This window comes from Otolemur garnettii, unplaced genomic scaffold, assembly GCF_000181295.1.
Source record: "Otolemur garnettii isolate 467f Iridium unplaced genomic scaffold, OtoGar3 scaffold00031, whole genome shotgun sequence".
NCBI lineage: Eukaryota > Metazoa > Chordata > Mammalia > Primates > Galagidae > Otolemur > Otolemur garnettii.
In genome coordinates this window covers 8,121,540-8,143,736 of record NW_003852426.1, presented here as the reverse complement: position 1 = coordinate 8,143,736, position 22,197 = coordinate 8,121,540, and the positions used below count along the sequence as shown (strand labels likewise).

The window sequence follows — 22,197 nt, the reverse complement described above, 5'->3', positions numbered from 1 at the left end:
TAAGCATTGTGCCTTTAAGCTTCCCAGCTTCTCTGGACTTAAAGAAAGGTATAATCAAAGACACATACAAACATGAATTTCTAATGGGCAGGTGGGGGTAGCACCTCTAAGGGCAGTGAGCTTCTGGTTCTTCTCTGATGGGCTTATTATGTGCAGCCGACTGACATCACAGCACTTTGGCTCTGAAGCTTTCCCAGAAGGCACAGCCTGACTGAACTACTGAAGGGACTGAACATGATAATACCTTCCCTGCTTCTTTGTACTCTTCTCCCTGCCCAATAACCAATCCTTCCTACCCTCTAGTCGCTTCTGCTTTGCCCCAGGACACATTCTTTCACCATAGAGACATTTAAATCTCAAGCAGAGTAGCCCTCTGCAGTCCTAGCACAAGAAGCCTCAAGTACCCCTTAGTTAAATGAGTAGGTATTCACCATGAAGGGCAAGCTCGTTAGGGAAACTCCCCCATCCCTTAACCAATCTCTTTATCTAAACTCTCCAACTGGAGATTTGTTAAGAAATACATTAGAATCCCCAAAGATATATGAAGGATTATATTTATATCTTTGGCTTAATATTATGCCCAAATTGTGTGACTATGCTGTGACTCACAGACAGAACCTGTGTATATGTTTTCTTTAGGCATTCTCCAAGTTGTTAATCTTTGACTTGTATACATCCTATTTATAGTCATTATTTACCCAACTCAAGGTTTTTACAACACTTAGCAACTAAACTACCTTGAGCAACAGCACCATCTAGTGATCTGTACAGCAAAATATCTGCGTTTTCCAATCACATCTTTATTTGAACCCCTTTAATCAAGACACATATACTTAACCCCTTTTCTGCTGCTCAAATAACAGAGGTTAATCCCAGCAATTCCCTCACACACCTTCAATATCTTTAACTCCTTTTACCTTTTCCCATTTCTTTGACCTCTTCCTCAGTTCAAGAATCATTAATCTGACTCTTTCCCTACCAAAAAAATTATTAAAATCTCAAATAAATTCTTTGTCAAAAGTAGGTATTCTCACACTCACTCACCTTTTCTTTCCCTAGTGAGGACAATTCGTCGTTCTTTCACTTCTGAGCTCAGATTATCTACCATTTTATTAATGCAATTGTCTAGAACCAGGGAATGGGTTTTGGACTCGATGTCCTTCCGACAAATGGGGCATTCTATCTTTCGCTTCATCCATTCATTGATACAGTAGGAACAGAAACTGTGGGCACAGTTCAAGGTAACAGCCTAAAATGGAAATGTGAACATACACATCAGAACCATCATACTTCACTTTCTTCGAGTAGTTATGATTGCCAAGGTAGGACAGGAGCTAATTTTCAAGGCCAAATGAAAAGTTAACTTACCACAATCTCATCTTTTTTCATTTTTTTTTTTTATTTTTTGAGACAGAGTCTCACTTTGTCACCCTTGGTAGAGTGCCTTGGTGTCACAGTTCACAGCAACCTCAAAGTCTTGGGCTTAAGCGATTCTCTTGCCTCAGCCTCCCAAGTAGCTGGGACTACAAGTGCCCACCACAATGCCCGGCTATTTTTTGTTGCAGTTGTCAACAACAAAATTGTTGTTTGGCTGGCCTGGGCCAGGTTCAAACCCTCCAGCCTCAGTGCATGTGGCTGGCACCATAAACACTGTGCTACAGGCGCCAAGCCCACAATCTCATCTTGAGGGTATACAAAGAGTATTGGAGACAGGGTCTCCCAGCCTAGAGCACAATGGCTAGATTATAGCTCACTGCAGCCTCAAACTCCTGGGCTCTAGCAATCCTACCTTGGCCTCCCAAGGTGTTAAGATTATAGTTGTGAGCAACACTGCAGCCAGCAGAGTGGGAAAGTTTTAAACTTTATGTTAAGACAACTCTTTTCTTCCTTTCTCAAAGTTATGGACTCAGGTTCTGGGTAGGTTGACTTGTCTGTTTTGATTCACTGATTCAGATAACACTGTCAACATGGTTTAGCCACCTTGTAAACAGATGTCCATGGATACAATTAGGACAAATACGTCAATGTTGTAGTACAAATACATTACTAATTCTCTTATGAGAAACAAATTTATGCCCTGCTAATAGTGAATTAAAACTTCAATTTTAATATATGAAGGGGAGTACAGACCAAATACTTAGCATATAGAATGCAGAAGCATCATCTCTAAAGAATCCAAAAAAGTAAAATAACATAAAAGACACTTAAAAAGCCTGGGCAAAAAAAGGAACTGAAAAATGTAAAAACTGTAATGGGTTCACTGACAGTGCCTGAACCTCTAAGTAGATATGCCTAGGGGGAAAGAAAACAGAAGGAAACCTGTATTTGAGAGGCTCTTCTGAGTGATCCCCCTGGTCAGATTTCTGCCAGGGCTCTTTTCACTCCCAAGAATATAAACCATTCTCTTTTTGTTATTTTTGTATATGTACATCTCCTAAGAGACAACTCTTTGCTCAAAAGTTCTCATTCCTGCTTTTAGAACAGCAATGGAAAATAACACAGATATAGATTTTTCAAATACCAAATTGAACCCATAAAGCTAGAAAACTAGGCAATACTGTGTTTGCTATATAAGATAAACTAATAAACAGGACTAACAACCTGCTGGAAACATCTTTATGACTTTTAGAGGACACTGGGAGGGTTAAGTCAGTTAGTATTCTATATCAAGACATAGGTCAAGTTGTTTATCTCATAGATGTCTGTGCAGATGCTCTCAGTTAATTAATGTGTCACCCATTCCAACCTTCTCTCCTCGTATTCCTCTACTAGAGTCCATAAGCTCTGCCAAAACGAGTGAGTGTTCTACAAAGCAGGAAATTATATGACTAGAAACCATGGGGAAACTTACGATCTGAAGTCTAAATGGATCCAGAGAAAAAGAAATAAGTCTGCCCAGAGATTTTTCAGGAGGCTAATAGGCCCAATCTCCCTAAAGACTGCCTGAAAAAAGGAAGCAGTGTGGATATGTATTTTCCTTTTCAAAGGAGTATGAAAAGTACATACATAACAACCTGAGTTTAATACTTGTGGTTCTAAGATGAACTGGTTACAAATGGCAGAATATGTAAAAAATAAAAGAGATGGTATAAAAATATGACAGGATAACAAATGGCAGCCTAGGGGAGAAATGTTTCATTTTCCTAAGGAGCCTCAGAGTCCCTGTAATATATTCATTTGGTGCCTGTATTTCCAATGTCACATCAGTGACATTTACCATCCTGCTTAAAAGGCTGCACTACAAGTGTAGTCTCAGCATTGTGCCCATTCAGAGTAAAGAAAATATAGCTTTACTAAGCAGTTCTATTCTGATTCTTCAAAAATCTAATGCCACGTGGCCCTGTTTCTCCCCAACAATAAAGACATAAAGGCTTTACTACAGCTAAAAATGTTAATTACACCAAATATTTAAGAATAGATGAAATACAAAAGAGGACAGCAGATTACTAAAACAAACGAGAAGTGGCCATCTCTAGAGGTTACTTTAAAATCAAACAGCCAGAAGGTCTTGGAAGAAAAATCTCTTATTACCTCAATGAAGTATTCTGAGCAAATAATACACTGGAGCTCATTCTCTAACACATCAGTCATGTGGCTAAGAACTTCTTCCTTCTGCGCTTGTACCTTCTCCTTCTCTTCCTGCAAAGATACAGCCCCACCTGTTATTCTGAGAGAACCAACTAGAATGAAAAATAGGACAAGGAAAAGGGTTAACTGTCTGGAATAGGATTCAGAAAAAGTCTTAATTAATGATTCATTGTAGCACAGCAACATGAGAATAAAATTTTCCCCAAGGATTACTATTTCTCAAGAATTGCTTTCTTTTTGTTTTTTTGAGACAGAATCTCATTTTTGTCAACCTCGGTAAAGTGCTGTGGCGTAATAGCTCATAGCAACCTTAGACTCTCGGGCTCAAGTGATTCTCCTGTCTCAGCCTCCCAATTAGCTAGGACTACAGGCGCCTGCCACAACACCCAGCTATTTTTTGGAGATGGAGTCTCACACTTGCTCTGGCTAGTCTTGAATCTGTGAGTTCAGGCAATCTACCAGGCTCTGCATCCCAGAGTGCTAGGATTTCAGGCGTGAGCCACCATGTCTGGCCCAAGAATTGCTTTCTAATATGCAGTGCTAACTTCCTTTCTTATCTCTCTCCACATGCTATGGTCTGAATGTTTGTGTTTGTGAAAAATTCTAATGTTGAAACTTAATCATCCCCAAAGTGACAGTATTAAGAGGTAAGGACTTTGGGAGGTAACTAGGTCATGAGAGCTGTTACTGATAGGGTTAATGGTCTTATAAAAGGTGCCTGAAGGAGCTTGTCTGCCCGTTTCACTGTTCATAGGAGAAAATATCTATAAATCAGAAGACAGCCCTCATCAGATACCTAATCTGCCAGCACCTTGTTCTCAGATTCCCAGCCTCAAGATCTGTGAGAAATAAACTTCTATTGTTTATAACCTATCCAGTTTTTGGTATTTTCTTATAACAGCCCGAATGGACTGAACCACCATTTTTTCATTATTTGCATTATAAGTCCATCTCCTCCCCCAAAATTAGCCAAAGAGAAAAAACAAAGGTGGCATACCACCTCACTAACCACCCAAGATCAGATAGGACATTAAGTATTCAATAGCAAGCTGCAGTTCAGAGGTAATATCAAATCATCCCAAACAACTAAAAACTCACTGGATTAAAAAAAAAAAAAAGCCATAAAGAACAGTCCAGAGAAGCAGGAAGCTTGAATAAGATCCCCACATTCTTCATAGCTGCCTCTTCGAGCATAAAGACAGCCTCTTGAAGCACCTTTAGGCTCCATCCCCTACAATGCTTGCCATTTCCCACTCCTGCAGGTTGAGGTCAAGGTTGAGGTCTGCAGTGAGCAATTTCCTTGTGCCTTCCCCCAAAGGTCAGACTGCTTAGGGATATACTTTTTAAAGAAGAGCCTAGGTGTGCTCTCATAAAGCAGACATTTATTTTAGTACCTTATTCCCCAAACAGAAAGCATCAAGAGCTTCTAACAGGGAGAGGAAAAGCCATTCAGGGTATATTTGAGTAGTTGGCTCATTTTTCATTTATTCTTTACTACTAAAAAAAAAGACTGTCAGACTGTTTAGGGCAGTGAAGAGGGTCTAGATCCATTTCTAACTAGAGTCAAGTTCCCTAAAACCTTATGAATCACTGGATTTTAAAAGGTGTGGCACTTTCTTAAATGTTGGAGAAGAAGGTACTGTGTGATTTAAACAGAGGATAAAGGGCAGCACACAGTGGCTCGTGCCTGTAATCCTAGCACTCTGGGAGGCTGAGGCGGGTGAATTCTTTGAGACCAGCTTGAGCAAGAGTAAGACCCCATCTCTACTAAAAACAAAAAATAAAAAAAATTAGCAGGGCATTGTGACAGGTGCCTGTGGTCCCAGCTATAGGAAGATTGAGGTTAAGATTGAGGAAGACTGAGCCTGGGAGTTTTGATTTTTGAGTCTCGCTCTGATGCCCTGGGTAGAGTGCTATAGCATCATAGCTCACAGTAACCTCAAACTCCTGGGTTCAAGCAATCCTCTTGCCTCAGCCTCCCAAGTAGCTGAGACTATAGGAGCCTGCCATGATGCCCAGCTAGTTTTTCTATTTTTAATAGAAACAGGGTCTCACTCTTGCTCAGGCTGGTTTTGAACTCCTGAGCTCAAGCAATCCACCCATCTCATCCTCCCAGAGTGCTAGTATCATGAGTCACTAGTGCTCAGAGTGCTAGTAGGCACGAGTACTGCACTGTCCAGGAGTTTGAGGTTGCTATGAGCTATGATGCCCTGGCACTCTAGCCTAAGGCAACAGAGTAAGACACTGTCTCAAAAAATAAATAAATAAAATAATAAATAGTGCATAAAGATATCAAACCAACTAAAAAGAAAGTTTCTTCCTTTCAGTATTCAGCTATAGATATGTGGAATAGGGAAAGATGAGAAAGTCAGAGTTAGGTTGCAAACTGGTGGCCTGTACACTGGAACTAGCCTGTAGACTCATTTACTTTGCCTTTGAGGTATTTAAAAACATATACAAACTGAACTTACTGCCAATGTTTGAAAACAGGCCAGGCATAGTAGCTCACTCCTGTAATCCTAGCAATCTGGGAAGCTGAGATGGACGGATCCCTCGAGCTCAGGAGTTTGAGATTAGCCTGAGAAAGAGTGAGATCGCATATCTACTAAACATAGGAAAATTAGCTGGGTGTTGTGGTGGGCATCTGTAGTCCCAGTGACTTGGGAGGCTAAGACAGAAAGATCACTTGAGGTTGTGGTGAGCAAGGCTGACACTATAGCACTTTATCCTGGGCAACAGACTAAGACTGTCTCGGAAAAAGAAGAAAATTGGGTAGCAGCCGATTTCCATTTCTTGTGGAAAAATCAAGAAGATCAAACAACACTAGGCCTACATTTCTGCATGGCAACAACTGGCTGAACAGCTGCCTCCTGGGGCTTGGGGGGAATATCCCCAATCCAGTGAGCCAGTCTTCATAGTTTTCTATTACATTCTGTTTTCTTTCTCTTTACATAAATTAACACATTTATCATAAGCTAGTGATAGCTGAAAAAGTTGGAGCTTCATCAATTGGTCTTTCAATTCCTTCAGTTTTCTGATGGTGGACTTTACCGTAACAGCAGAAGTAGTTGCAGGTCCAGGCACCCCCTACTAGTGTTTTCATGCAGGAACCACAGTGCCAGATCCCCAAAGCTTGTCTCTTCATCTTGGCTTTCCCATAGAAAGAGCAAGCGTACTTGGCGTGCTGGCTGATTTCAATTTTCTTCATCATTTTCTGGAGAGAGGCACCATAATGGGTCCCTTATTTTCAGATGATCCCACCCTTCTTGGTGCGTTTAGCCGTGTTGCCAGGAACCAGGTCTGAGACTACAGAGGAAGGACTCTACTACTTTCTCATAGCCAACTCACTTTTATTACCCATCTGGCCCTGGTGGGCATTCAAGTTTCTACCTCCGAATTTAAGAATTCTATTGATTTGAAAAAAAAAAAGAAATGGTAGATGAACACATCAGGAGGAACTATTTTTTATTTTCACTACAATACTCCTTAGTCTGTACCAGTGTGACACACCCTTAAAAAGCATTCATCATACACAAAGGACTAGAATACAGAGTATAAGTGCCTTATTCCCAATATTTTGTTTCTGAATAAAGGAAGGAAAAGATATTGTCTTACAGGCTGAACCTTCTACAGCCCTGAATAATTTTATGGATTATTTCCCCTGAGGCAAGGAGCAGCCATAATTTTCCCCTTCACCATAGCAACCCTTGCACTGTTAAAAATGCCGAGTTGCATGTACTAACCAAATTCTAAACCTCCATCTTCCTTCCAGTACCTTGGTCTGTTCCAATTCTTTGTTCTTGGCTTGAATGATTGCTTCGAAGTCCTTCTTGCTGCGATTTAGCTCTTCCATTAGGGCCCGATGCTACAGAAACAAAGCAGGTACACAATCAGGATGAACTATATGGCATCCTTCCTTTTCTCTTCCTCCATTCCTGCTCCTTCCCTCTACTAAGTGACTTGTTGCAAAGATCAATGAATTAGTAATTTCAAAATAATGCCTTCATCCTACCAGGAAATCCTACCTGCTGCTTTCTTTAGGAAAGGAGGCAGATAGGGAGGGAGGCCACCAAATTTGTTAGTCCTTCCAAAACTAACCCAACATCAGTGACCAAGAAAAATGAAGAACTTTCACTGCCTTCCACAGAGTCTGATTCTGAAGGTTGGTCTTAAAGCTAGGAAATGTGCAATTTTGTATAAAAAAGTCATCAGGTGATTCTGGGAACCAGTGCTTATGAACTAGTAAGTTAACTATGTGCTATCCAGCCCTGGGAGTAGCTTTTAAAAAATAATCAGGGAAATGGGATTCAGGGAACCTAGATGGTTGTTTTCATATAAATTAAAAAGGTCTTTAACCTATTTATTCTACAAATTACACACTACATGTTCATAAGACAATGCTGCCTGAACTCTCCCAGTATCTTCTGAAAGATGGCATGCCCAAGCTAATAACTCACTCATTGTGACCAATCACCTATACTACATGTCAAGAAGTTCTACATCTATGAAACATAATTTATGAGTTCCCTCATGCTTAAATACAGCTTACAATTTAGAATTTTACCTCAAATCCTTGAAAGCAGAGTAAAGCTAAGTATTTTTGAAAATATATTACTGTCTCCCCAAAAAGCAGTTAGGTCAGAAGGCCTGAGTCTTTATCTTGACCACTAGTTAGATATATATATATATATGCCTTAACTTTCCCATCTACAAAATGGGGAAATAAAGACCCTCTCCTACCTCAACACTGATACAAAAATAAAACAACAGATATGAAAAGCATTCAGAAAGTTTCTTAAGCTCTATTTAAATGCAAAATTTTATTATAGTTTGGTAAAGAACAGCTTCAAAGGGACCAGCATGGTGGAACAAAAACCAGCCACTCCTTCATTTAAGAGTGACACATCCCCCACACATGAGGATGTAGAACCATAACCTGAAGTATCACATTTTAAGGTAATAAATGCATGGCCAAGTATGCCCTGCTAAATGATAGTACGTTTTCCAGTCTGTCTCAGAAGAAGGTAAGGAGTTATGGATGCAAGGTACTCCAAAAATTAAGAAAAAAGAAAAGGGTACTCGATGACACCCCCCCCAAGGATTTCCAAAAAGAACCATATTCTTTTCAGTTAATTTCAAAACAACATCTGAATATTAATTTTATAATGGTCTAAATGGCAAACATGCCTACTCTACCAACCTAGAAAATAAATAAGCTCAAAAAATTCAATTCCAAAAAGATTGGATTTATTTTTACCTAATTCTTTCCAAAGCTGTTTGTGTAAACTGTTAAGAAAATTAAGGCCGACATCCTGTCATGCTTACAATGACTATGTGACAGCTAGCACCATAAGGTTGGGAAGTAGGTATGTAATAAAAGAATGAAAGAATAAAAGGATAAATTCCTCTGAACAAATTCTTATGCTACTTGCCCACTTTTTGTAAGGAAATCTGAACCATCTCCCTAAACTCCTGATTAAATATGCATCAAACTATTCATCATGATAAAGAACACAAAGGTTTTAAAGATGCCAAAGAACACATAAAAAATAATCAAATGAATAATTTTTTTTTTCTTTGAGACAGAATTTCACTTTGTCACCCTTGGTAAAGTGCCATGGCATTATAGTTCACAACAACCTCAAACTCCTGGGCTCAAGCGATTCATTTGCCTCAGCCTCCCAAGTAGCTGGGAATACAGGCACCTGCCACAATGCCTGGCTATTTTTTAGAGACGGGGTGTTGCTCTTGCTCAGGCTGGTCTTGAACTCGAGAGCTCAAGCAATCCACCTGCCTCAGCCTCCCAGAATGCTAGGATTACAGGCATGAGCCACCGCACCCAGCCAAGTAGTCAAATTAAATGAAATAAATTATATGCAATCTTTTAGGGGAATTTTATTCCTGTTGAGCTTTGCTTTAGTGTTAAATAGATATGTCTTGTTCTTGGTTAACTGTTTAAACTACACATTCTAGGTTGGGTGTGGTGGTTCACGCCTGTAATCCGAGGAGTGGGAGGCTGAGGCAGGTGGACTGCCTAAGCTCATAGGTCCGAGACAAGCCTGAGCAAGAGGAAGATCTCGTCTCTAAGAAGAGCCAGATGTTGTGGTGGGCACCTGTAGTCCCAGCTACTCAGGAGGCTGAGGCAAGATAATTGCTTCAGCCTAAGAGTCTGAGGTTGCTGTGAGCTATGATGCCACAGTATTCTACCAGGGGCAACAAAGTGAGATTCTGTCTCAAAAATAAATAAATAAACTGCACATTCTCAAATGTGGATGGCTACTGCTCAGAGGTTAGTGAGGTAATGGAGGTTCCCGCAGGCCCTGGTGGCCAAGTTATAACTCACATTTCCCCCCTGCTGTCCTCACCTCTCTGAAAGTGAAGCCACTTTCCCAGAGAGCAACCTAATTGCTAAGGCTCCATTCCATCTTCACCAGAGCAACTTCTGCTCAGATGAAGATATAAGTTTTCATGCTGAGTTTTGGCATGTCTGTGAGGCTCCAAATCTCCGACCTGATGGTGCTAGCAGCTGCCACCTGCTCTGTTGACAGACTGGAGATGCCACAGAGGTATGGGGTAAGCAGCAGAGGCAGCCAGTGGCCACGTGATGCCTGGCTGCTCCCCCACTTGGCAGCCCACTATAATCTCAGTATGGTGTCATGAGATAAGTTACCTCCTGTAGAGCCTGGGCCAGCTGTTGCTTCAGGTCCTCTTCTCCCTGCTCTTTTTCCAAGCCCTGAAAAGCCAAAACAAAATGAAGGTTTCTCAGTGGGATGGGGAAAAAGGAATAAAATCCAGCAACAAGCCAAGCACACTAGCTAGTGTGAGCATCTGGAAACAACAGGGTGCAGGGAGCAGGCAGAAAATCTCCCGTTTTACTTCAAGCTGTTGGCAGTAAAGGATTTAAGCAGAGTTACCTGCTCAAATATTGCACAACTCCAGGCTGTCAACTTCAAGTCACCACTCTGGGTAATCTGAAAAATCTATGGGCTAACAGCTCAAGTCTCATTCATTAGCCAATGCTATGATTCCCAAAAGGATATAACCTGAGAACTTCAGAGCCACCAAATGTCCAAACTCAGCCAGAATCCCCTACACTGGCACTCAGAAGATGTACCATGTTTCTTCCCTCTATTCTAGCTAACCTGCCTCTAGTCTCAGTCTCATTACCATTTTCAGTCTATATGCTGTTCCTCCTCTCTTTGCATAAACTTATGCTATATTTCTTCCATCAGCCCTCTCTAATGTGGTTGTTTTCCAGAACATCACTGACCTATGTCCAGTACCTTCCACAAGAAACTTTAGGCCCATTCCGCCTTAAGAATTATTTACCCATTTAACATGCCATTTTGAAATTGTTCTCTAGTTTACTATACTCACTGAAAACTACTCTCTGTTTATAGTGTATGTGTGATACATGAGAATTCTGTAGTGCCAGGCAATATGGGGTGCTCAAAAAAAAGAAAAACAAAACCAAACCCTACATAAAGCAGCAAGGATTGAACAAATTTCTGAACAAGTAGTAGTAGGGGTAGGATAAATCCCTAGGGCTTGGTAGGCAGAGGGAAATACAGTTAATAATATACATGAACAACTCATACCTACAAAAATCCTCTAAACCAATCCTTTTCACTTTTAACATTTTACATAAAAAGACTTTGCAGCTACATCTTGAAGGATGCCTAGAACAGCCACAAATATTAATCGATAGTAACTCTTGTTCCTAAACACATTAGCCTTTTAAAGAGAGTTCTGCTCTGGTAAAGGTATGATATGGAGAGATAAACCAATCTCTATTAATTTCAAGAATTAAATTCCTCTAGGCCTGATAAAAGAAGCAAAAAGATACACACAAGCAACCAATGTACACCCTTAAAAGATCTATTTAATCCATGGTCTTTACTAATACTACCCATTTGAGGGGATAGCAGAGATCAGAATTAAATTTATAAATTGTTCAGAAATAAGCCAACATTACTCCTGGTTGTCCTTACCCTGAGCAATTCAAACATAAGGTAAAAGCTATTCGGGCAGTGCCTGCGGCTCAGTGGGTGGAGCACTGGCCCCATATACCAAGGGTGGCGGGTCTGAACCTGGCCCCGGCCAAACTGCAACAACAACAACAAAATAGCTGGGCGTTGCGGTGGGGACCTGTAGTCCCAGCTGCTCAAGATGCTGAGGCAAGAGAATCGTCTAAGCCCAGGAGTTGGAGGTTGCTGTGAGCTGGGATGCCACAGCACTCTACCCAGAGCAATAAAGTGAGACTCTGGCTCTTAAAAAAAAATAAATAAGGGCAGCACCTGTGGCTCAAAGGAGTAGGGCACTGGCCCCATATGCCGGAGGTGGCAGGTTCAAACCCAGCCCCGGCAAAAAAAAAATAATAATAATAAATAAATAAATAAATAAAAGCTATTCACTTCAGTTGTGATTGGCCCTTCTGAGTTCTAAGTCAACGATGGGGAATTCTTGACATTCAATATTACCTGGGTGGAAGTAAAACATGTGGTTCCTACCAGATGGGAAATGACATTTAGAGCAGGGACAAGATCAGCTCTAGCCTAAAGCTTCGTGCAAGAGCTTGTCATTTAAGCAAATGACTCAGGGATGGGAACACATTGGTCTTACCCCAACACAGCTAAGCCAGTTGATATTTTACCTTCTTACCGGAAGGTGGCTTATCATTCAACTCAACAATGCAACTCATTGGTATACCTGTCCCTCGAATGCTAGCTATTAAGGATAGAAACACATTTTCTGCCTTTTAACCCCGCCCCACCTCCTAAGTTAGCTACAGAGTTAACTAACCTTCATAGTGAACAAACTCTCAGATACAACAAGAGCAGAAGAACCAGCTGACCTGTACCTATCTGCCTTAGAACTAAATGATTTGGCTTTGACCACAGAGCAAATAGAGGATGGGGGAACCTCTGGCCTTGGGCCACAGGTGGCTTTCTGGATCCTTCAGTGTGTGACTGAATCTAAATTTTACAGAACAAATTAGAATGGCATCTCAACCTTCATCCAACTTCTCCGAGTTTATCTTGGTTGTGAAGACCTCAGCTTTGTATCTTGAAATCAGTTAATCCTGGCTGGCTCTACTGTCACCTTATCCTACCTTGGTACCCTAACTCTGGCTCCTGATCTCATCAGTATCTTAAGCCTTAACTCTTTACTCAATCCCCTTTTTTTATTTCAAAGTTTTCTGTTCACATTCCATTTCCTATCCCTGGTGCTCTGCATTTGGGATCTAGCCCAGAAACTGTAAGGTCTGGCTAGAGGTTCATGAAATACCTGCCCACTGAAGGCACTCTTGCTTTCCCTCCCCTGGGCTACCTGGAGATGCTGCTCCTCCTCCTGGAAAGTCTTCTCCAGCTGCTCCACTCTTGCCTGCTGCTGCGCCTGCTCTGCACATAGCTGGGACTGTAAGTCCTGCAGTTCCTGCTCCATTTTCACAATTTTCTTTGAGCTCCCCTTTGGGGTCTGCTTTTTTACATTCAGAACAGCCAACTGTTTTTCATGCATCTGTGTTTTCAGCTTCAGAATCCTGGACATGGTCACCTTAAAGAGCTCTAAGCTGCTCTGAGATGTTGAAGGGTTTGAGGCTTTCTCCTTATGATGAAGCTCTAAGACTTCTGGGAGGCCAGAATAAACATGAGTCCTTGTGTTCTTTTCATTTGGCTCAAGAGAAGTCAACTTAGGATCCAAACACTCAGAGAGCTGATTGGACACTTCACCTTTCCCATGAGACTTCACTAGCTGACCAATTTTGCAAGAGACTTTACTTATTTTGGATTTTAGATTTGAGGGTCCTTCAGCTCCAGAACCCTCATCCAAACTAAATTTCCTTTTAGTTCTCAAGCTCTTATTTTTATCTATCATCTGATCATCCTTTGGGAAAAGACAGGGATATATTCTCTCCCAGTCTTCTTCAGTAACTTCATATTCATACTCTGCATTCTCTTTATTTTCCAGAGGCACGCCAAGCTGGATGTGGTCTCCTTTATGGATGGAATAGACCTTTAAAGGTTCCAGACGTTCTCTGTTCAGCCAAACACCATTCAGACTCTGGGGAAAGGGAAAGACAGACAAAATAAACCCATGATTTTCCTCCTCTTTTTTTACTTTTATTTATTTTTGTTGTTGTTGCAGTTTTGGCCAAGGCCGGGTTTGAACCTGCCACCCTCAGTATATGGGACCAGTGCCCTACTCTCTAAGCCACAGGCACCGCCTGATTTTCTTCCTCTTAATAGAACTTTTCTCCTGCTGCTGGAAAATCTTCTGCCTTTTCAGAAGGAAAATCTTAAGAAAAGGAGAGAAAGGAAAAGGAAAAGGAAACGAAAGGAAAGGAAAAAGGAAAAGAACAGAACAGAAAAGAAAAGGCTCATAGCCCACCATCCTTAGATAATAGGACAGTGCTTTGGGGCCAGACACAGTGGCTCATGCCTGTAATCTTAGCATTCTGGAAGGCTGAGGCAAGTGGATCATTTGAGCTCTGAAGTTCCTAACCAGCCTGAGCAAGAGTGAGACCCCTATCTCTACTAAAAGTAGAAAAACTAGCCAAGCATGGTGGCAGGTACCTATAGTCTCAGCTACTCAGGAGGCTGAGACAAGAGGATCACTTGAGCCCAAGAGTTTGAAGTTGCTGTAAGCTACGACGATGCCACAGCACTCTACCCAAGTCAAGTGAGTGAGACTCTGTCTCCAAAAAAAGCAAGGCTTGGCGTCTGTACTTCAGCGGCTAGGTCACCAGCCACATACCCCAGAGCTGGTGGGTTCAAACCCAGCCCAGGCCTGCCAAACAACCATAGCAACTACAATTAAAAAAAAAAAAAAGGCCAAGTGTTGTGGCAGGTGCCTGTAGTCCCAGCAACTTGGGAGGCTGAGGCGACAGAATCGCTTAAGTCCAAGAGTTTGAGGTTGCTGTGAGCTGTGACAGCATGGCACTCTATCAAGGGTGACATAGTTTACTCTCAAAAAACAAAACAAAAACAAAAATCACGAGCAAAAAAAACCAGTGCTTCAGTTTTTACATATATTTCACATTCGGCTCGGCGCCTGTGGCTCAATCGGCTAAGGCGCCAGCCACGTACACCTAAGGTGGCGGGTTCAAATCCCCAGCCCGGGCCCGCCAAACAACGATGGCTGCAACCAAAAAATGGCCGGGCGTTGTGGCGGGCGCCTGTGGTCCCAGCTACTTGGGAGGTGGAGGCAGGAGACTCGCTTGAGCCCAGGAGTTGGAGGTTGCTGTGAGCAGTGAAGCCATAGCACTCTACCCAGGGGGACAGCTTGAGGCTCTGTCTCAAAAAACAAAACAAAACAAAAAAAACATACTTCACATTCATGCCTCCACAGAATACCTGCCTGTATAAAAGGCAGGAATCATTTTATTCCTGGTGGAGGATTTACTCAAACAGATGGAACAGCACTAAAATAAATGGAAAATAGATTGCTCTTATTACCTAAACTGGAGGCAATGGCCCCAAAGTGGAAAAAAAATGCTATTCGTGAAGGAAAGAGATCTAATGTTAAGGGCCATGAAACAGGCTTGGTCAGGAATGTCATTCAAGTACTGTCTCTGGATGTGGTCCCCCAACACATTGGTGAACAAGCAAGGCACTTCCCAATACACATAAACAGAAAAAAAGACAGAGTACCATACCTTGTACTGAGGTCAAATGGCAGGTGGGACCTACTCCAATTAATACCAGCAAAGGATCATACAGGATAGTGATTAAAACACTCTCTGGCTCAGCATCTGTAGCTCAGTGACTAGGGCGCCAGCCACATACACTGGGGCTGGTGAGCTTGAGCCTGGCCTAGGTCTGCTAAACAACAATGACAACTACAACAAAAAAAATAGCCAGGCGTTGTGGCAGGTGCCTGTAGTCCCAGCTACTTGGGAGGCTGAGGCAACAGAATTGTTAAGTCCACAAGTTTGAGGTTGCTGTGAGCTGTGTGACGCCATGGCACTCTGCTGAGGGTGACATAGTAAAACTCTGTCTCTCAAAAAAAAACCTAGAGCTCTGAACTCAGACACTGGCTCACAGCCCAAGTGCACCACTCTAGGTATATTAGTTACATGGCCTTTGGCAATTTAATTAACCTCTTTATGCCCCAGTTTTGTCTGTAGAATAGTAATACAGGTCCAGTACCTTCCTCACACGGTTCCTATGAGTAATGAGTGATATAATACATATAAAACACCTAGCACAGTGACCTGCATATAATAAACAGACACCACCTTTGCACTGTCCAGGAGGGTCAGCCTCCCCTGTAGCCTTGTCTCTGGGGGCCACCGCTTACACCTTTCAGTAAATATATCAAATGCAAAAGTGGACGATATGGCTGTGTAAAGGACAACACAAGGGCACAAATAAATAAATGTGAGGTTACCTAGCATGTCCTATAAATGTATAGGAATATCATGTGGAGCTGGATTAGCCAAGAGATGCTAAATGGAAATGATAGGTCCTAAAATAGATTTGAAACAAATGCATGATTTGGAGTTAAAAGATACTAGTCGGCATTTTAACCCACAATAAGGACTTAAATTTGGTGGACAGGCCAGAGATGAAGCTCACTTCTGAGTTGAGATTAAGACTAATATTTGTACTGACAACTATAGCTACCTACTTTCAGTCAGAAAAAAAATCCCTGGTCAATCCAAATATGAGGGACAGGGGGCTTGACCACAAAGCACAGAGGAAGAAGGAAAGTAGGGTTCAGATCTTAGCTCTGGTTTGGCATTAGGCTCTTGTTTCCAGTTTTATCTTATATTAATGGTTTGAGCTGAAGACTGGTCTAACCTGGCTCATCTAGCCAATCCTCTCCTACCCTTTCTATTCAGCTTGAGAAACTATAGGGAGTGATCAGTTCTGCTGACTTCCAAAATAATACATGGGAAAATAACAAAGAAAGGGGATGGAGCCAGAACAATCTATTTGAGAACACTTTTAGAGCAGAATAGTCGATTTTAGATTACACACACAGGAAAAGGGTCTCATTAGTTAAGTAATGTAACATGGTGGGAGCTACCCAATACCAAAGTATAGAAATGTAAGAAAAGTCTCAGAGGCAGAGAAAAGGTAAAAGAAATAAAGTTACAGAAGTAGCCTAAGGTTAGAGAGAACAAGAGAACAAGTTGCTGGGGCAACTTCCAAGACATACTGCAAGCCCTCCGCTAGATCTCCTGCACTAACTTACCTCCTTTAGAGCCCTTTTAGTCTGGAAAATAAGCTCTCAAAATTTCCCGTCTCATTTGTCCTTGGATCCCTCTACATTTACCCATTCATCACTTCTTGGTGACACCTAGTGGTATAATTTGGACCATAGCCCTGAGTCAGGTCTGTTCACAAGGAGGCTACAGAAAAGAAGGAAAATCTCATGACTGTATACGAACAATCTAGTTCTGCACAGGTTATGATCTCAAATAAAATGGTTTAAAGAAATCATGCTTTGTTCCAATGCTTTCTTGATGTTGGTTTTCATAATTATCAGCTTGAACAATGTCGGCAACAGTAAAATGATACTACCAGAGGAAAGCCCACCAGATGTCTCTTGCTATCAAGGTGGGATAACTCACACCCCCTTAGACACAAATTACTTCACCTGCAGCTCAATCTCTGTCCAGCTGTTTTTATACAGTTGTTGTGCAGAGTGGAAACTCAAGGCCAAAGACACTGTTTTCTTGAAGTTTTCTAGATGAGTTATGCAGCTCATTGGTTTTTCAACCCTGACTATACAGTAAAATTCCTGGCTGTAAAGAAAAATCACCTAGGAAAGTTTAAAACAAATAGCAGTGTCTGAGTCTCATCTTTAGAGTGAGTTAATATGGTCTAATATGGGAACTAAGAAGGTTTATACACAAGCATATATAGTTGTGTAACTGTGTCAAGATACAGTGCCCCTTTGTAGTCAATTGTTCCCCCATCCCCAGGCAGCTACTCATCTGTTCTCTACCCTAGACCTGTCTGTGTTCGAATGCAACGTAAACGAGAATCATACAGTATGTACCCTTTTAAATCTAATGACTTCTTTTTTTGAGACAGTCTCTTTGTTGCCCTCGGTACAGTGTCACGGCGGCACAGCTCATAGCAACCTCAAACTCTTGGGCTGCAGTGATTCTCTTGCCTCAGCCTCCCAAGTAGCTGGGACTATAGATGCCCGCCACAGTGCCCAGCTATTTTTAGAGGCAAGGTCTCGCTATGGCTCAGACTAGTCTCGAACCTGTGAACTCAGGATATCCACCCATCTCGGCCTCCCAGAGTGCTAGGATTATAGGTGTGAGCCACTGCGCCTGCCCCAAATCTGTCTTCTTTAACTTAGTTTAATTTCTTTGAGATGCATCCATGTGGTGGCATTATCAGTAGTTATTTTTTATTGCTGAGTGACACTGAAGACATGTGTGTACCACAGTTTACCCATTCCCCACTTGTTTTTTTCCAGTTTTTGGTAAATATGAATAAAGCTACTATAAATATTCATATACAAGTTTCTGTGAGAATAAGTTATCATTAGTCTTGGGTAAATACTGACAAACATTGCTTGAACCCAGAAGTTTTGAGGCAGCAGTGAGCTGTTATTGGGCCACGGTTTACTCTAGCCTGTGTGACACAGTAAGACTTTATCTTTCAGGGGAAAAAACTTTTTTGAAACAAAACCAAACAAACAAAAAAAAAAGCAAAAACCAAAAAACCCACAAAACCACCAAATAGGTTTTCAAAGTGGAGGTACCATTTTATATTCCCATTTCCATAATTCCAGTTACTCTGAATGCTTGCCAGCACTTGCTATCCTGAGTTTTATTTTAGCAATTCTAATTCATGTGTATCAGTTAAGACTTTTTTAAAAACTTTTTTTTTTTGAGACAGAGTCTCACTCTGTCATCCTGAATAGAGTACCATGGCATCACAGCTCTTGGGCTCAAGCGATTCTCTTGCCTCAGCCTCCCAAGTAGTTAGGACTACAGGCGCCCACCACCATGCCTGGCTATTTTTAGAGATGAGGTCTCGCTTTGGCTGAGGCTGGTCTCCAACTCGTGAGCTCAGGAGATCCACCCACCTCAGCTCCTCAGAGTGCTAGGATTACGGGCATGAGAGCCAAAACACCTAGCAAAAAACTCTATAAAGCACAACATATGAACATAAAAGTGCACAAATCATAAATGTACAAAATAGATGAATAATCACCAAGCAAACATCTCAATGTAACTAACATAAGATTAAAAACAAAACACACATCATCAGGATTCCTTAAACCACTGTGCCTCCCTCTCGTCAGTAAGCCTCAGTCTCAGCAAATAAAGTGACTCCTATCCTGATTTAACAACATGCTAACTTTGTCTGATTTTGAACATTATATAAATGGCACCATATTATTTATATCTGGTTTCTTTCACTTAATATCATGTTCATGTGTTTTAGCCATGTTCTCTGTTGTACATGTTATGTAGCAGCAGTTCATTCATGTTCTCTACAGCGTAGTGTATCACTACAAAAATATTCCACAGTTTATTTATTCACTCTATTGCTCATGGACTTTGGATTAACTCCCTGGGAGAGAATACACTATGTCATGCGCTATATATAGGTTTGACTTTAACAAATAATTCCTGAAGTAGTCGTACCAATTTACACTCCCACCAGAAGAGTTAAGAGTGCCGTTTGTTCCATATTCTTCCTAATACTTGGCACTGGCCAATTTTAGCCATTCTGGTGAATGTGTAGTAGTATTCCACTGTATTCCAAAGTATTCCATTCTTTCTTTTTTCTTTTCTATTTTTTTTCTTTTTTGTAGAGACAAGAGTCTCACTTTGTCACCCTCGGTAGAGTGCTGTGGCATTACACAGCTCACAGCAACCTCCAACTCCTGGGCCTAGGCAATTCTCTTGCCTCAGCCCCCCCACTACAGGCACATGCCACAACGCCCAGCTACTTTTTTTTGTTGTTGCAGTTTGGCTGGGGCTGGGTTTGAACCTGCCACCCTCGGTATATGGGGCTGGCGCCCTACCCACTGAGCTGCCCTCCACTGTGGTTTCAATTTGCATTTCCTTGATCATTAATGAGTTTGAACAGCTTTTCATGGATACTGAACATTTGGATACGATCTTGTGTGAAGTGCCTGTCTCTTGCCCATTTTTAAAATTAGATTTTATCTGTCTTTTTCTTATTGTTTTGGAGCTCTGTATATATCTGAGTATAAGCCCTTCATTGATTATAATATGTAGCAAACATTTCCCATTCTGAGTTTGCCTTTCACCCTCCTAATAGTGTCTTCTTTTTTTTTTTTTGAGACAGAGCCTCAAGCTGTCCCCCTGGGTAGAGTGCTATGGCATTACAGCTCACAGCAACCTCCAACTCCTGGGCTCAAGCGAGTCTCCTGCCTCTGCCTCCCAAGTAGCTGGGACCACAGGCGCCCGCCACAACGCCCGGCTATTTTTTTGGTTGCAGCCGTCATTGTTGTTTGGCAGGTCCGGGCTGGGGATTCGAACCTGCCACCTTAGGTGTACGTGGCTGGCGCCTTAGCCGGTTGAGCTATAGGCGCCGAGCCAATAGTGTCTTCTTATGTATGCAAGCTCTTCATTTTGTTGTGCTATCAATAGTTATTTACAAAAGTATTCCAGATTGGCGCGGGCGCCTGTGGCTCAAGCAGCTAAGGTGCCAGCCATATACACTTGAGCTGGTGGGTTCGAATCCAGCCCAGGACCCACCAAACAACAATGATGGCTGCAACCAAAAAATAGCCAGGCATTGGGGCAGGCACCTGTAGTCCCAGCTACTTGGGAGGTGGAGGCAGAAGTTATCGCTTGAACCCAGGAGTTGGAGGTTGCTGTGAGCTGTGATGCCACAGCACTCTACCCAGGGCGACAGCTTGAGGCTCTGTCTCAAAAAAAAAGTATCCCAGATAAAGACAAAAATGGGAAACAGAGTTGAGAAGCACTACTGTAGTTGCTGGAAGATCAGAATACAAACTATCCCAAGCAGAAAGATTTATTCACATAGAGTATACTCACCAAAGACTTCAAATGCTAGAGCATATAGAACAAAATAGGAATCACCAGGTAGCAGGTGAAAAGCAAAAGGAAAGAAGGGAAATAATGGGAAAGGCTCAGACAAGACGTGTCCAAGCTTCTAAAGTGCTTCACACTGTGATTTTACAAAAGAGCTGGATACCAATGCAAAGGGTGGGCCATGTAAAGATTATCAATTAACTGAAACCTACACAATTAGAACCATTCTCAATTGTACACAGAGGTAGCTGTTCTCCAAAGTTTTTTCATTATTTTGAGCCAATTTAAACCAAAATAACATTTGGTACAATATTTGTATCTATACTTAAAGCTCTCACTTTCTGGCCATTCCAGCAGATAAAAGAGACTATTTTATGACAAGAGAATATAGCTCTGAGTTTTGAATTATTAGAAACACTTAACTCTTTAAAGAAACTTAGCAAATGACTTCAAACATGACCATAACGATATCCTGCAGCTAAAATTCAAGTCCCTTATAAGCAGAAGAGGGCTGCCATGAATAAACCAGAAAGAAAGGGAGCAACTATTGTGTCAAAAAAGGGAGGTTGAGGGTTTACTTGTAAAAACTGCTCTATCATGGGCAGCGCCTGTGGCTCAAAGGAGTAGGGCACTGGCCCCATATGCCAGAGGTGTGGCGGGTTCAAATCCAGCCCCGGACAAAAACTGCAAAAAAAAAAAAAATAAAATTACTCTCTCAAAATACCTCAGCCCTAAATCTAAGACATGAAATGACAAAAATCTTGAAGAAAGGGTGGGGAAAACTCTTGATGTTGGACTGGGGAAAGATTTTATGACGAAGACTTCAGTGGCCATGGCAACAACAACAAAAATGACCAAATGTGCCTCAGCGCTTGTAGCTCAGCGGCTAGGGCACCAGCCACATACACAGAAGCTCGCAAGTTCAAATCCAGCCCAGGCCTGCTAACCAACAATGACAACTATAACCAAAAAATATAGCCAGGTGTTGTGGCGGAAGCCTGCAGTCCCAGCTACTTGGGAGCCTGAGGTGAGAGAATCACTTAAGCCCAAGAGTTTGAGGTTGGTGTGAGCTGTGACGACACAGCACTCTAGCCTGGGTGACACAGTAAGACCCTGTCTCAAAAAAAAAAAAAAAAATTAACAAATGGGAGTTAATTAAACTGAAAAGCTTCTGCACAGCTAAGGATACAACAAGTAAAGGTGAAAGCCAACCTTCGGAATGGGAAAAGATATTAGCAGGGTATCAATCTGACAAAGGGTTGATAACTAGAATCTATAGAGAACTCAAATTAATCAACAGAAAAAGAGGCTCGGCAGCCATAGCACAGTGGTTATGCCACATGCACCAAGGCTGGCAGATTCAAACCTGGCCCAGGCCAGCTAAACAACAATGACAACTGCAACAACAACAAAATAGCCAGGCGTTGTGGCAGGCGCCTGTAGTCTCAGCTACTTGGGAGGCTGAGGCAGGAGACTTGCTTGAGCCCAGGAGTTAGAGATTACTGTGAGCTGGAATGCCACGGCACTCTACCCAGGGGCATAGCTTGAGGCTCTGTCTCAAAAAAAAAATTTTTGAAGGAAACATAAAAATATACAGAATGCTT

The 22,197-nt window shown here is 41.8% G+C and overlaps 1 protein-coding gene across 3 annotated transcripts in view; it reads right to left on the bottom strand.

Annotated features, from left to right (window-relative positions):
- Nucleotides 1-22,197, bottom strand: part of RNF8 (ring finger protein 8) — a 39,783-nt gene that overhangs the window by 5,684 nt on the left and 11,902 nt on the right. Inside the window, exons 3-8 of one of the 3 annotated variants that reach the window (XR_002773232.1) lie at nt 12,919-13,650; nt 10,259-10,321; nt 7,364-7,453; nt 6,640-6,802; nt 3,532-3,639; nt 1,045-1,249 (exon numbers count right to left, since the gene is read on the bottom strand). Coding sequence is in view for 2 of the 3 variants with exons in the window: in XM_003789156.3 (XP_003789204.1) it covers nt 1,045-1,249; nt 3,532-3,639; nt 7,364-7,453; nt 10,259-10,321; nt 12,919-13,650 (1,198 nt within the window). In the remaining variant the exon portion in view is untranslated. The remainder of the gene's footprint in view (nt 1-1,044; nt 1,250-3,531; nt 3,640-6,639; nt 6,803-7,363; nt 7,454-10,258; nt 10,322-12,918; nt 13,651-22,197) is intronic. The other 2 variants (XM_003789156.3, XM_012804873.2) reach the window with 2 other exon arrangements.